At 35.5% G+C, this 14,465-nt stretch overlaps 2 protein-coding genes across 4 annotated transcripts in view; one reads left to right on the forward strand and one right to left on the reverse strand.

The window, feature by feature from the left end:
* Positions 1–6,432, reverse strand: part of ari-1 (E3 ubiquitin-protein ligase ariadne-1) — a 34,331-nt gene extending 27,899 nt beyond the window's left edge. For both annotated transcript variants that reach the window (XM_083118526.1, XM_083118525.1), the window contains exon 1: positions 5,833–6,432. In XM_083118526.1, coding sequence (XP_082974652.1) covers positions 5,833–6,045 — 213 coding nt within the window. In that variant the 5' untranslated portion in view covers positions 6,046–6,432. The remainder of the gene's footprint in view (positions 1–5,832) is intronic.
* The window catches only part of Aduk (unc-51 like kinase 3 homolog Aduk), an 81,574-nt gene continuing 73,405 nt past the window's right edge, over positions 6,297–14,465 (forward strand). The window contains exons 1-2 of one of the 2 annotated variants that reach the window (XM_083118527.1): positions 6,297–6,548; positions 10,554–10,659. In XM_083118527.1, coding sequence (XP_082974653.1) covers positions 10,558–10,659 — 102 coding nt within the window. In that variant the 5' untranslated portion in view covers positions 6,297–6,548; positions 10,554–10,557. Of the gene's footprint in view, positions 6,549–6,620; positions 6,727–10,553; positions 10,660–14,465 lie in introns of those variants that run through there. The other variant, XM_083118528.1, reaches the window with a different exon arrangement.

Here is a 14,465-nt window from a genome sequence, read left to right on the forward strand (position 1 = left end):
CTGTAAATACAAATTGTCATAAATGTAAGGCAAGGAGAAAGGAACTAAATTTTATATTCGGTTCTTGTTTACTATCCTTCGGACACATTTATTTATTTTTACAGAAGAAACTACTTACTGTAATAAGTTCCTGTAGCATTGTCGAACATCGGGAAGGTGTTTGTGTGATGTGGGAATGTTTCATAGCTGAAATTCATGTTGTTTGTTGAAAATTAATTCTCCGACTGAGAATAGCTAGCCCCACGAACCATTGGCGCGTGGATAGGTTAGTTCTGTTAGGTTAGGAAACATAGTTAAAATTTGGTATCGTGTTAGTATCAGGATCTAGAAATTGGAAATAATTGCGAACCATTGGCGCTAGCCCCACGAACCATTAGTGCATGGTTAGGTTTGTTCAGTTAGGTTAGGAAACATAGTTAAAATTTGGTGTCATGTTAGTATCAGGATCTAGAAATTGGAAATAATTGTGAACCATTGGCGCTAGCCCCACGAACCATTGGCGCATGGTTAGGTTAGGAAACATAGTTAAAATTTGGTGTCGTGTTAGTTAGTTAGTCTCAGGCAAGCGAAAAGGCCTATCAGAAAGACTTACTGGTAATATGAAAAATTGCAATTAATTTCATCAAAACAACATTAATACACCTTCAGGAATGTTCCGCGAAGCAGATACGTAAGTACGAATGTCAAAAATTGAAGAAAGTAAGTAGTTATAGGTGTCCGAAGGATAGTAAACAATTACCTTATATTCATGTAGAAAATTTTCACACATGACTATTGGTTTGTGCAACTATGTTATTAATGTTTCAAAAATAATTTACCCTTTCCAAGCCAAATTTTCAAAATCACACAAGTTTTCAGTTACCTCTAGAAAACTAAGGTTTCGTCAAACTGACGACGCGTAAATACAAAAAGGTTTTTCCCACCCTTACCACATAATCCACTTGATACACTCAGAACCTTCAATTGGCCTTGTGCTGTGGAGGGAGTGATACTGTCTGTGTTGAACTGATATCTAGTTGATAAATGATTTGTTATGATGTTATCTGCATACGTTCTGACGAAGCATGAATTTTAGCATAAGCATCACTAATATCATACAAATCCAAACTCAACAATGTGGTTTTGCTGATTTGACAACTGATGCCACAGCATCCATCTATCAAACTTCCGAAATACCTGTGATAATCGAGTTTTACAACTCATCTAAGGGCACAGTGGACACACTAGATCAAATGTGTAATCAAACGACTATCAACAGAAAGACACTGTCTTTTATCCATGATAAATATTGCTCTATTGAACAGTTTTGTGATTTACACACACATAGAAGGTCATCCATCACTAGTGATGAACCACTGAATCGGCGGCACTTTGGAAACAAACTCCACACTGACCTTACGAAGCCACATGACATTTTGAAATGTGCAACGTACTGTGCGAGCTACGCTTGTCCATGGTGAAAATATTGTGTATATGCCTAATGATAAAATAGAGGCCAAGGAAAGAAGGAAGTAGAATATCTGCACATTTTATCCATGCAAGAAAAGGAGGATGATAAAAATGTTTTGCAGCTATTGTTTCAAAGCCAGGTAACACTTCCGTATGGTTCCAATGGATTTCTTCATTTTTACAGAAGAAACTACTTAAGTGAATGAGTTTCTGTAGCAATTTGAAAGTTTGTGTAGGTATTTTCTTTCGTCGTGGAATATATTTGACCGGGAATTCATATGTTTTTCAAGAAAAATATCTCTCTGACGCACAATTGCTGTTGCTCTCATTTGGTTCTGTGAACTGGATGTTCTGATGACATAACCCCCTGTCAGTGTTTCCAACCATGCCATTGTTTTGCAAGAAGATCAAGGAACTAAACATACATTTCTGATATAACAAGGACCCAAAATTTTAACTATGTTTGCCTAACCTAACCGTGAATGGTTTTTGGCGCTTGCCATATTGTGTGTTACGGAAGCGAAAAAAGGAACAAAAATTACTCCTAATGTGCAAAATTGATTACCACTCTCGTGAAAACACCTGTAACTCATTTCGTCCTTTTTAAGATTTCTACTTACGTATTCTTTAGGGTGGAATTATGCTTTTCTCACGAAAATAATAGCAGATAGCCCCAGAAACGATTCATGCATAGCCCCAAAAACCATTCAAGGTAAGGTTAGGCAAACAGTTAAAAAAAATTTCCAGAAAAAAAAACATGAATTCATGCTAAAAGAGATTACACGATGAAAGAAAATACATTGACGAACTTCGATAATGCTACAGAAACTGATTTCTGTTAGTAGTTTCTTCTGTAAAATTAAAGAAATCCATTTTCAATAGATCGAAGTGTTACCCAAAAATTGAAATTATTTTCGTGAAAGAAGCCAAATCCCACCTTCAAGAATCTTTCGCACTGCAGAATATGTAAGTATGAATGTTAAAAATTACGAAATAAACGACTGAGAGGTGTTGGGACATACGGAAGTAGTAATCAAAGCAATATGTAGAGAATACCAAACAAATTGATGTTTCAAATGTAACTAACATTAAATCATGCCAAAACTATTTTGTTTATTAATGATACTATAAGAAATATTATGTATTTAGCCAATTTTAATTGCCAAAAACACTCATGATATAAAGCAAAAGATAACACTTTACTATAGGGGTGATGGATTTCTTACTTTTTACAGGGGAAAGCACCGTGTGTTCGTTTCGATCTTCATCCGAGAGATCGGGAGAAGCATGGCGGGCAGCGCTGATGGAGATGCCGACATTTGGGGCCTGTAATGACCGCTTATTTTTATGGACATTTGCAGATATTTATATTGCATATTTCTGTACAAATTGCCTACACACGTCTCGACACAAGTCCGTTTTCACGTAAGTGTCATACATAAAAATTCCTTGTTCTATTGTGAACCTTGCGGCTGGCATTCCGATCGTCTCACTGACACAACACACACACACTGCAACAACACAAACAACTAACGACAAGTAACCAAGAATAACACTCTTGCGCACAATACGAAATTAACACGCTCTTGGTTTACATCTACTCACCACTATATTCACAGCTCTGTTTTTATCTAGTCGCGAAGGAATGAAAAACTCTAGTATGTATATTTCGGATTGCAAGGAAGCTCACAAACACTATTGACTTTTAACGGTTTCGTCTGCAGCTTAATCTTGATACAGTGTTGCACATTCAAAACCTCCAAACGATCCCCATCGCCACAAAACTCTTTCAAGGATATAAACTTACTGGTTACGTTCAGGTTACTGTTCAAAACTATGATTAAAATGTTTTGTTATCGGTGGTTCTTAACATCGTTTCTAAAGCGTATTTATTTTTGTATATAAGAGAGAAACTTGGATGAAGTACAGAAGAACTTTGCGTGTTACAACACAGGTTAGAGCTCGTTTTGCAATATTTATATAAATGTCTGCATATGTCCATAAAAATAAGAGGGCATTACAGGCCGCAAATGTCGGCATCTCCGTCAGCACCGCCCGCCACGCTTCTCCCGATCTCTCGGCTGAAGATCGAAACGAACGCACGATACTTACGCAAATCATTTTCTGTAGCATTGTGGAAGTTCGTGAATGTAGTTTTCATCCATTTTAATGCGAATGCATGTTGTTTTCTGCGAAAATCTCTGTCTGACACGCTGTTTTTGCTGTCACCATTTGCTTTCTGAACGAGAGCACAATGTTCCGTGTGTTAGATGGCGTAAACCCCGTACTCAGTGTTTCAAACCTGCCGTGTTTTCACTACATGACGTGACTAGTATTTTTAATTTTATTATTAACTATGCTTGCCTAACCTAACCTAACGGAAAATGGTTTGTGGGGCTAACCTCAATGGTTTGCCAGGTATTAGCATAATTTCAAGTCCAGGCACGAAAGTATGTATTTTTCGGTGAACAAGGTTGCAACACTGCATAAATCGACAAAACACACTCACAACGCGCGATGAAACAGTACACTATCGCCATAATGTGTGTTACAGAATCGAAATAACGAGTAACAGTAAGTACTGGTAAATGTAAGGAATAGACATAATTTTTGTTAGAAATTCATTATTTCACCTAAAGAAATGTTCCGCATTCCAGAATGGTACGTTAGCAATGTAAAAAAGTGCGAAATAAATTATTTATAGGTGTCACCCCTATAGTTAAGTAGTACCAAGCAAAACATCAGGGTCGTCAAAATGACTACGTCTTAGCTTTAGTGTTCCTGATTTTTCACGATAGTTTTCTCGGGTTAAAGTAGATTTTCTGAAGATCGGTGCGATATTCATATTCTTACACTTTCCATCTGTTTGCTATAATAGGGGGAGGAAGAGATTCTCATTAACAGTTTCATGCATCGGAGACACATTTAAATCCGATATTTTATCTTTCTCGTGGTTTGCACTTACCAATTATGTATTGCGGAACATAGTGGAAGGTGCCAATATGCTTTTTGCACGAAAACAAACACTTTTTCTGCTAAAATAAACCATTTTCCTTAATGCTACGGAAAGCACGTCACGGTGCGATATCGCTTGCTTTGCGAATTGTAACGCTTCTTTTGTTTTCGAATATCAATGTTTCCAACTCTATTGTGCATGAAAGTTGTAAAAAAGCCCCAAAAACCATCCACGGGTAGCCCCACAAACCATTGACGTTAGCCCCAAAAACCATCCACGGGTAGCCCCACGAACCATTCACACGAGGTTAGGTTAGGCCTGTTAGGTTAGGTTCCATTAGCACCCATTTCACCCCTAAATTCATCGAAAAACCATTTTCCTTTCTCGACAAAAAACCGCGCGTTTCTCGAAGAAGAAAAAAACTCGCGTTTCTCGAAAAAAATCGCGCGTTTGGAAACCCTGATTCCACTAGCGAGATCGCGTGACTTCCGACGCTAGAGCCATCAGCAGGTACATCTTGGAAACAACGGCATAATGTTGTCGATTTTCACAAAATGCGCAATATTATTACATGAAAAGTGATTATTTATTGTTCTGCTGCATTGTAGGATGAAGTTTTAGGAAGAATATATATCGACGGAGGTTATAAACCTTGGAGAAACTCATTTCCTTAAGTAGTTTCTTGTGTAAAATTGAAGAAATGTGTCTCCGATGCATGAAACTGTTACCGAGATTCTCAGTTTCTTACCACATTAAACTAGAATCACTTGAATTACACTTAACATTCCAGTACTTTCCTTTTTGCATAAAATTTCACTATTTCATCGCTTCTTTCTTCCTAAAACAAACATCCTGTCTTGAATTTGCATTATATCATAAAATAAATCAGAAAAACATCATCACTACCCAGTGCTGCCTGGTTTTATATTTAGTATTCGTGCATAATTTATTCTCCAACGAAGTGTAACAAACTTAATAACCACACAGAAAAACTTTTCAAAGTATTTTTCAGAATTGGAAATTAAAGATGGCAATGCCAGTAAACTAATTAGTTGCCAACTCACTTAATAATATTTATTGTCAAATTTTGTACCTAATAATATTCAATGATTGTATGTTTTTCTCATGAATATATTTTAATACATAGTAATAAGTTCGAGGTACATGAATTGCTTATCAATTTTCTTTGTTTAAATTTGATCCAAATAGAACGTGTACATCTTGACATCGAATGAAACTGACGACTGACAAGACTTTGATTGCAAAATAACGATACACATATGAACAACTTTCTTTGTTTCGATATGCGCAATTAACAACTATACAAAGAATATATATGCGCATTGTATGTCATACGTGAATATGTAAAAATTGCACTTTGGTGCAAGCAAGCATTGCTAAGCTAATATCCATATGAATGAACTCACCTCCACAATATTATTCACTTCTTTTATGGAATCCACCATGTGCTGAACTATTTCTTCTGTTGATAAAACCTCGTACGGATATTCATCAACCTCCGTTTGTCTTTCTCTTGGATTGTTACTATCAACTTCCATGATTCCCAAATCGACATCGTCGCCACTGGATTCATTCCCGGAGTCCACATCGTCATATAATGTCTCCTCTTCAGAATCCATGATTTACAAAACAATTCACCACCAACCTCCCGCTCCACCACACAATAATTTATTTTAATTAAGCTATGTAAAATTACCACCCCAATGATTTAGACAAGATTGTATTCTACAAAGTGATGCACCTATGCACTGACGATGTTTGGTTCATGACGTCAGCTTCACTCATGCGCTGAGACTTATGGGTATTCTGGATGTAGTTAAAAAAACTTTCAAATTGTGGATCCAAGGATGATTTCCTATTTTTTAAACCGATTCCAGTGGCACGATTTATGCTTTTAGTGCCTTCCTAACACTCGAGTACACCTTCCGCCTCATTTATTCTGGAATAACAAATTACAGGGTCAGATCTGTGTTTCTGCGTAAAACTTTCCAATCCCGTTAGATGGCAGTTAAAAATAAAGACAAATGAATTGCGGTCAAGCGCCTGTTGCAGAAAACAGCTGGTGTCGGGTGTAAAGGACGAACGTGTAAACAATTCAAATTGGCTGTTAAATCACATCTTGGTACGAATGACAAGTACATACGAACTTCAATTTCTATTTGTACTCTCTGTTTTATAGGTTTCTCACAAAGTAAAAAAAACAAAAAACTATCGTACATTGTACTTTACAAGGACCATCGACCTTTCACTTTGACGTTTGTAGAAATTTCAATACGTCTTTTCACTGGCAAAATGTAAAGGTCTGGCATATCATAAACTTGGTTATTCTTAAAAACGCAATTCGTCAAAGTAAATTTGTTTCTCAAGTCCCGTTTTTTTACGTAAATATTTTCAATCAAAGTGATTTGTAAAGACAAAGAACAACTTTCATCCATCATGTAGATCGCAAAATTATGTAACTCTGAGACATAATAAACAAATTATACGAGTGGTATACATATGGATCTATTCTTGCGTAAAGTTGACAAGTAATGAATGTACAATTGGGATCCAAGTCCCACCCAAGTCCGTTTAAACATTGGAAAAGAATATGTTTTCTTTGTGCTCACTATATGCTTCATTAGTCATAGAGTTGAGTAAATAAATTGAATTATTATGGTGTGGGGAGACATGAACTTAAACTATTGAAGTCTTATCTCGGTCAAAGAAAACAAATAGTAGTTGCAAATAATAATAAATCTGAACTTCGAACAGTAGTAACTGGGGTTCCACAAGAGTCAGTTTTGGGTTCTGTTTCTCATTTATGTTAATGATCTTCCCTGTAATTCACCTTGTACTTCAATGCAGACGATACAACACATCTAAACTCTAATAATGACTAACTAACACTGAAACAAAACAATAATTGAAATAAGTATAAACTGATAAGACCCACCTAAATGCATTAACATTATGCAGCAAAAATTAGAAGGAATTAAATTATACATCAAATTGCACCGAACAAGACCGCGATTCTCAAAAAATTAGATTTTCTTATATGTTGATGTTAGTTAACCTGTGTAACTCATACTCTTCACCTTTGCAAAATGCTGCCAAGAGTATACACCTTCTAAGAAAACGTAAAATGTGTATTAGTCAAGATATACTAATCACATCTTCAGCATTTTCCCACCACCATCTATGGTACAGAGTTAAAAACTGTGGGATAATTGTTCTACAGCAAATAATGTCTTTATATGGAGGAGAAAAAAAAGAATAAGATTGATTGACGTCTTACACCTTCTATCTGTCCAAAGGTGCAAGAATTGTAATTCCTTCACCACATACGTTCCCAGTTGCACGTATTGCGATCAAGCTTACTAAATTAAAGGACATAATGAACTGCCTTGTCATATGTACCAGAAGACGTCAAAGGATGATTTTATGAAGATGTTCTTCAGACTCAGATGTAGAATAACAGATGCATGTATGAGCTCGTACATTATTGTACTTCAAACACCGACAATAAAGTCCAGAAAGTGCAGTACACTGTCATTTATTGATGAGTGTATAATTTTCTGTGCCATATATAACATAACCTAACCTAACCTAGCTTATGTGGCAACGACAAACGGGCATTTGTAGGATATTTCTCCAAGTTTCCACTTTTATTGCAGAAAGGTACCAGAGTCACAACCTTTTCATCTCCACTGTCTCTAGCAGCATACTGCGGGGTGGCGCATTGAGGGTTGCAAAATTAACTATTCTTTATGCTGAATATTTGAACCAACAGCGGTACATTTCTTTCTTACACTATCAATATTATACGGTTTTTGTCAGAATTGTGCAAAAGTGACTCAGGTCCCTTTCTGCAATAAGCCATTCAAATGTTATTTTAAGTTACCAAAGCTTTCTCTGCTTTTTCCTGCAATAGTTTCTAAAGCAATGGATATTTTAATCTATTTTCAAACAGGCCCAGCAGAAAAGGGCTGCAACTTTGGCTATAATTTAGATTATTTGTGAACTTGTGCTCTTGCAGCCTGGTACCAAACGTGAATTCTTATGTGCATGCACACTGAAATGGGAGATTCTTGATTTTGTCATCAGCTGCCCAACGCCACTCCAAAAATTTCATCAATATCCTCCCTAAAATTTTTCACGCAAGGCAGAATTTATGGTTATTTTGGCTTTAGATGGACTCTTATACCTGCCTAAATATGAATCTATACCCTCTCTCCCTTTCAGTGTAATGTGACTGATTTTTTCATGTATAAATAACAATGGTGCACCACAAATCAACCTTCGTGAAAAATCTGGTGAAGATGGGAAATTATATAAATACTGACAATAAATTTGGAGATTGTGTTGAGAAAATTTCTGCAGCAAAGTATTTTTTAAAAATTGAAAATTGTCATCAAATAGAAGATAAATTTCTTAAATATAATTTCAGTAGGCTTGAGAAAAATTAGGTGCTTGTAGTTGCTTTTTCTTTACTAATCTGAAGTCTGAAATGCAAATAGCATGCCCTAGGGTCAGTTTTTGAAGAAAGCATAATGAGAGAAGTAAAAAGCAAAAACTGAAGACCTTCACCAGGAGAAGGTCCATAAACTCACATTCACAACCAAAGTACGTTTCAAAGAGAAAGAAGGAAATACATTGGAACTCGTGCCTTAAAATATATTAAAATTTATTTCAAAAGTGATTTATTTATCTGGAAAGGGATTTGATAAGATTGTTTTCTCTGCGTTAAACATTTCTTGTGCATACATTCATTTTAGTGAGATTTTTCACTATTATTAGCTTGCGGATTTTTGCCTATTTTCCTTTTTAATTCCTATGCAGTAAAACAGGCTTTAATGTTTTAAATGGTGTCTCTAGTCCGAAAATGCATTTTTGTAGTGCCTATCAATGCTTATTTTGAGGGTTATTGCCTATTGTGCTAATGCCTATTCTGTAATTTTTGCTTTCTTCAGCTTTTTTTACGTGCCTTTGGCTTTCAAATCCAAATCAAGAAGTTTTCCATTCCATTTGAGTAGCATCCAGGACTAGTTCGCTACATAGCTGATTACATTTCAGAAATCATAAAAATTACTCTTTATTTCTTTCTTCCTAGGTTAACAAAATACCACTTGTAAACTTTAATAAACTTGAACATTTGGGGAGAAGTGCACCCCTTGTCCCTGGCTAGTTGTACCAATGATCTTACATTGCCTAATTCTAAATACAACATGGCTAAGATATGTGAAAAACTTAGTTTAGTGGCCGTGAGTTACATACAGAGAATTACACTAATCCGAACTATATTATTTATTCTAAAATTTCATGCACATACACTGATAAGCAGGTCGTACACTTGTACAAAAATAAAATTATGCAAAAGCTTCAAATTAAGTAGTTTATGCTATCCTAGCTTCCCTGCAAGTAAGGATTTGATTCAAACTATTGTCAATTGTTTGTGAATCATTTGTGTAGAATTAGCACAATAGGTAACAAAAAAATCAGGGAAATTTTAATTGGAACATTCTGTAAAATGTACTTGAAAAAAAATATTTTTTTTAGAAGTCTTGATATAATCTTTTTATGTATGAAAGGAAAAAATAAGTTGTTTATTCATCGTAACCAGGGTTCGAGAGTGCAAATTGCTTTTGCATCACTTTTGAAAAATTGTGCATGCAATTCAGGAATTTACTCAAATTGGTGCAATCGTTAGTACAAGCTTTTTATGCTAAAATTACTTTAACTGATAATTTCCCGGAAAGGTGAATTTCTTTCAAAATAGTATTAATAGTTTGTGAAGGAATAGATACCACTGCTACACTACAATTTCATTCACTTTGGTCTATTGTGGTAGCCACAGGGACATGCAAAATATGATTTTTTGTTTAAATTTTCAATTTTCTTCTTCTTCCTCCTTTAACTTTCGTTATTGGGAGGTAAAATGTATAAATTTCATCTCTGCTAATAGTCCTGTCACTCCATGGGGGAAAAAAACAATTTCATCCATATACGACAAATAGTTTTTCCCATCCGGAACAGGTGGGATAATATCTCGTCCACTAAAGGTTAAACATACATGTTTAAAAAAGACTTGTAGACAAGATTTTAATCACATATTTTATATAATAATTGTTGTGTTCTTCATTTTCAGATCCATGAGTAAAACGGAGACCACTACCCCACATCTTAAAGATTATGCAATTGTAGAAAAACTTGGCTCAGGAAGTTATGCAACAGTTTACAAGGCTTTCAGAAAGGTATCGCCATATTTAAGTTTTTTTCATGCTTTACTCGCGTATTAACTTTTGGTGTATTTGTGCCACGCCGCATGTTTATGAAACTTGTGACGTGCATATCTTAGAAGTTAATAGTGGACTTGTATTAAGGAGATCTCACGACTATGAAAAAACAATCAAACAGCACTTGTGCTGTCTTATCTAGACAAGTTATGAAGTGAAATTGTTTACAGCAAAAGAACAGGTAAATCCTGTGGATATACCTGTATGTTTTGAACTCGGAACTAAAATTATAACGATTAAACATGATTTTAGTTTATTGTTCTTAGCTTTGCTTCTAATTAGTTTGATCAAGAGAAACTAATATTATTATAATTTTAATGTATGAAAGAAAACAATAACAGGTTATCTTTTCTTAGTTTTAATTACGGTAGAAAACTAAAACAGTTTCACTAAAAAATAAAGGTTTTCCCTGATACGCTAGTGGTTTTTAATTAACATGAGAAGACTCAATACAAAAAGTTAACACTAGTACTTTGAATTTTCTTGGTGAAAGGAAAAATCTAGTTTCATTTGTTTATAAACAATATTGAACAGATTAACATGTAGGCCTACTTACGGACACCTCGTAAGTAGGTTAGCGCTATATTCATCAAACTTTCTAGGGGATTTTCTACCACAACTAGGCTTGTGGGGTTTAACACACGAGAGCTCTCGACACTAGTTATCACTTATCCAAAAATATTTGTTGTTCACTGAATGTCCCGTCTTCTTTTCCTGGTGGTTCCTCAGTGTCTCAAAGTTGAAGAAATTCCTTCTTTGCAACCTTGACTTCACGATCAGCCCTGGTGTGCTTCGCTGCGACTGATGGTTTCTTCCCCCATGGATACAATTAAGAATGTCAATCTAGGATCGCACTGGCTGAGTCATTTTCCATAGTTGTTACAATAACAATAACGAGTCAGGAAACATAGGTTTTGTTCACACTTTCAGTCTTTGCCAACTCACTTCGGCTGATCACATTGACAGAAACTTAATGATCAAAAATAATATCCTCGAAGGTCTGTCAAAACTAAACAGACAGAGCACACTAGTGCGACCACCTTCCAGTCAAAATCTTTGCGCCAACTCCTGTAACCTCTCCGCTCGAAAAATGCACGAGCGCTTATTCCCCTTTGTCTGTTCTTTCAAAACAAGATTCCTTTTACTGCTTTATGTAAACAATTGGTTACAGATGCCTCCTCCCCGAAGAGACATTAGATGAACTGATGAAGGAGAGGTAATGTCTTTTAGAGTCTTTTCCTCTCCTTGAATATTTGTCCAACCCTCGCATATACAATTTTAGTTTCAAAATTCAGTTTACAATTTCAAAATATCTTTTAACACAGTAAACACATATAGATTTTTCTTCAATTTCACATAATAATTCTGTTGAATCGTTTCTTGCAACTACATAGTAAGAATATTCTCAAGAAAGTATACACAATCACAATTTGTAAACATTGAAGAATAATAGACATATTATTCAATTCCTTCATACATTACATAAAATCAACTTTGAATCATTACTACATAATTTATTAATCTACTACAAGTAACTTCAATCATTCACATACTGTTTTGCAGGTTTGCGAATTGCTGGCTTTAATTGATTCACATAAATTTCTCTTTTACTGTCACTGCAATTCCATAATTTTAAATTTTCTACATGTTGTGATCCAATTACCTCTCCAGAGCAACAATCAAGTAAATCAAAATTTCCAGCATTAATTTGCTTTTTACACAAATAAGGGCCCTTGTAAAGTAAACAATATTTTGCTCTTACTTTATTAATTAAAGAACTCTGATTTCTAGCTTTCAGGAATACAAGGTCCACCTCTTGAATTTCCCTTCTACCCTTTTCTTCATATGCCTTCTTCTTCATATTCTTCACATCCTTCTCCCTTATCTTTCTAGTCCTTGCTTCCACCATTATCAGCCATTTTTTCCCATTCTTCTGGAATTCCTTCTAATTTGAAAACAACTTTCAAGGGGTTATCTATTTGCTCATTAAGATGAATCGCGACCGGCGCTTCCCCTAATGTGTCATTTATAGAATAATTTAGTAAATTTACAACTTTAGCCACCTGTTTACGCCAATCTTCATGAGCTTCATTGCATAGAAGCCGCATTAATCTATTAATCTCTTGATGTATTCTCTCCACGAGATTGGTTTGCGGATGATAGCTACTGCAATAATAAACCTCCACTCCAAAACTGTTCATTCTTTCCTTAAATTTTTTACTTATAAAACAAGGTCCACGATCACAGACTATTCTCTTAGGAATCCATAAGTGCACAAAATAATTATTCACAAGTTTTTCCAGCACTTTATAGTAGTCGTAGCTGTCATAGCATATGCCACTAGGTATCTCGAAAAACCATCCAACACCATTAGAAGAAAATTTTCCCTTCGAGAGCCTCTGGGTAAAGGTCCTTGTAGATCCACGAACACTTGTTCTCTCATTCTTTCTATGCGGTGTTGCCTCAGATTAGATTTCGGGGGGTGCTTGTCATCTTTACTCCTGGCACAAATCTCACAGTCCTTAATCCAATCTTTGATATCTTGCCTCATTCTCCTCCAACTAAATGTCTTCAAAATTCGATCAAACGTTTCTTCAATCCAAAATGTCTTGATTGATCGTGATATATGAATAACACATTACCAATCAAATTTCGAGGCAAACACATTTTCCACACTTGTTCAAAGTGAAAATCTCTAGTCATCAACACTCCAGATTCAAGTCAGTAATATTTTATTAGCCGTCCTTATCCCAGTAGAACTCTTCTACACTTCTTCCTTGACCAGGCACAAATTTCTGAGTAAGAACTTGAGCTAACTGGACAGACTTAATATTTTCCGAATCAAAATTCCTTCTTAAGTACTTCATAATTCTTAAATTTCTGCTTATTTTCAACATACCACATTCTGGCGGTGTTTATCAACACAAAAGGTATCACATTCAGGCATTGGTGCTTGCTCATGGCCATCAAAGTCAAGCTGTCTTCCATATGTTGAAGAAATTCAGTGGGTAATATTTCGTCTGTCTCTCCTGTAAACTTGGTTAACTTCGACACTTCACTGTACTTAATCCCTACTTCCTGCCTGTTAAGAATAGTCACATCCTCTCCTTTTACTTCCTCTCCATCATCAGTCTTTTTACTTCATCCCTAACAAAACCTTTAAACTGGTTAAGGTCACATTTTTCAGAATTCTCAGTCTCCTTGAATCTCACAAAATCATGCTCCAATACATCCACTCTGTTTTTTAACATCAGTTTCCCTGAACTTGCTTTTATGAACACTCGGTTCTTCAACCAAACTAACTCCCAATCCTTCAACGTTCCTTCGAATGATGTTACAATCATCTTTCAATTTTATCATTTCGGCCTGGCTTGATACTTTATTTTCCTTAATAACGTCTTCCATTTTTTTTTATCCCACTGACTTTCACTTGCAGAATGCCTAATCTTTCCTCCAGTTTGTCATTTATTTTTGCATGGAAGCATTTAATCCCTTCAATTCCTGCCTGTCTTGCTTCCTCTCTTCCTCCAGTTTTCTGTACAATTTCTCCCATTTCAGTCTGTCTCTTACTTTCTTCCCATTTCAGCCGATCTTGTTCTTCTTTCTGTTTCCATTCTAACTTATCTTGCTTCATCATCGACAAAATTGTACTTAAAACATCACTTTCCTTCCACCGATCAATGTCAACTTGACAACCAAATTCATCACTTTCTTTCGAAACACCCTGTTCTTTTTCATTTACTTTTACCCCAACGGAAGGTTCT

This window comes from Lepisma saccharinum, chromosome 3, assembly GCF_977018435.1.
Source record: "Lepisma saccharinum chromosome 3, izLepSacc3.1, whole genome shotgun sequence".
NCBI classification, from domain to species: domain Eukaryota; kingdom Metazoa; phylum Arthropoda; class Insecta; order Zygentoma; family Lepismatidae; genus Lepisma; species Lepisma saccharinum.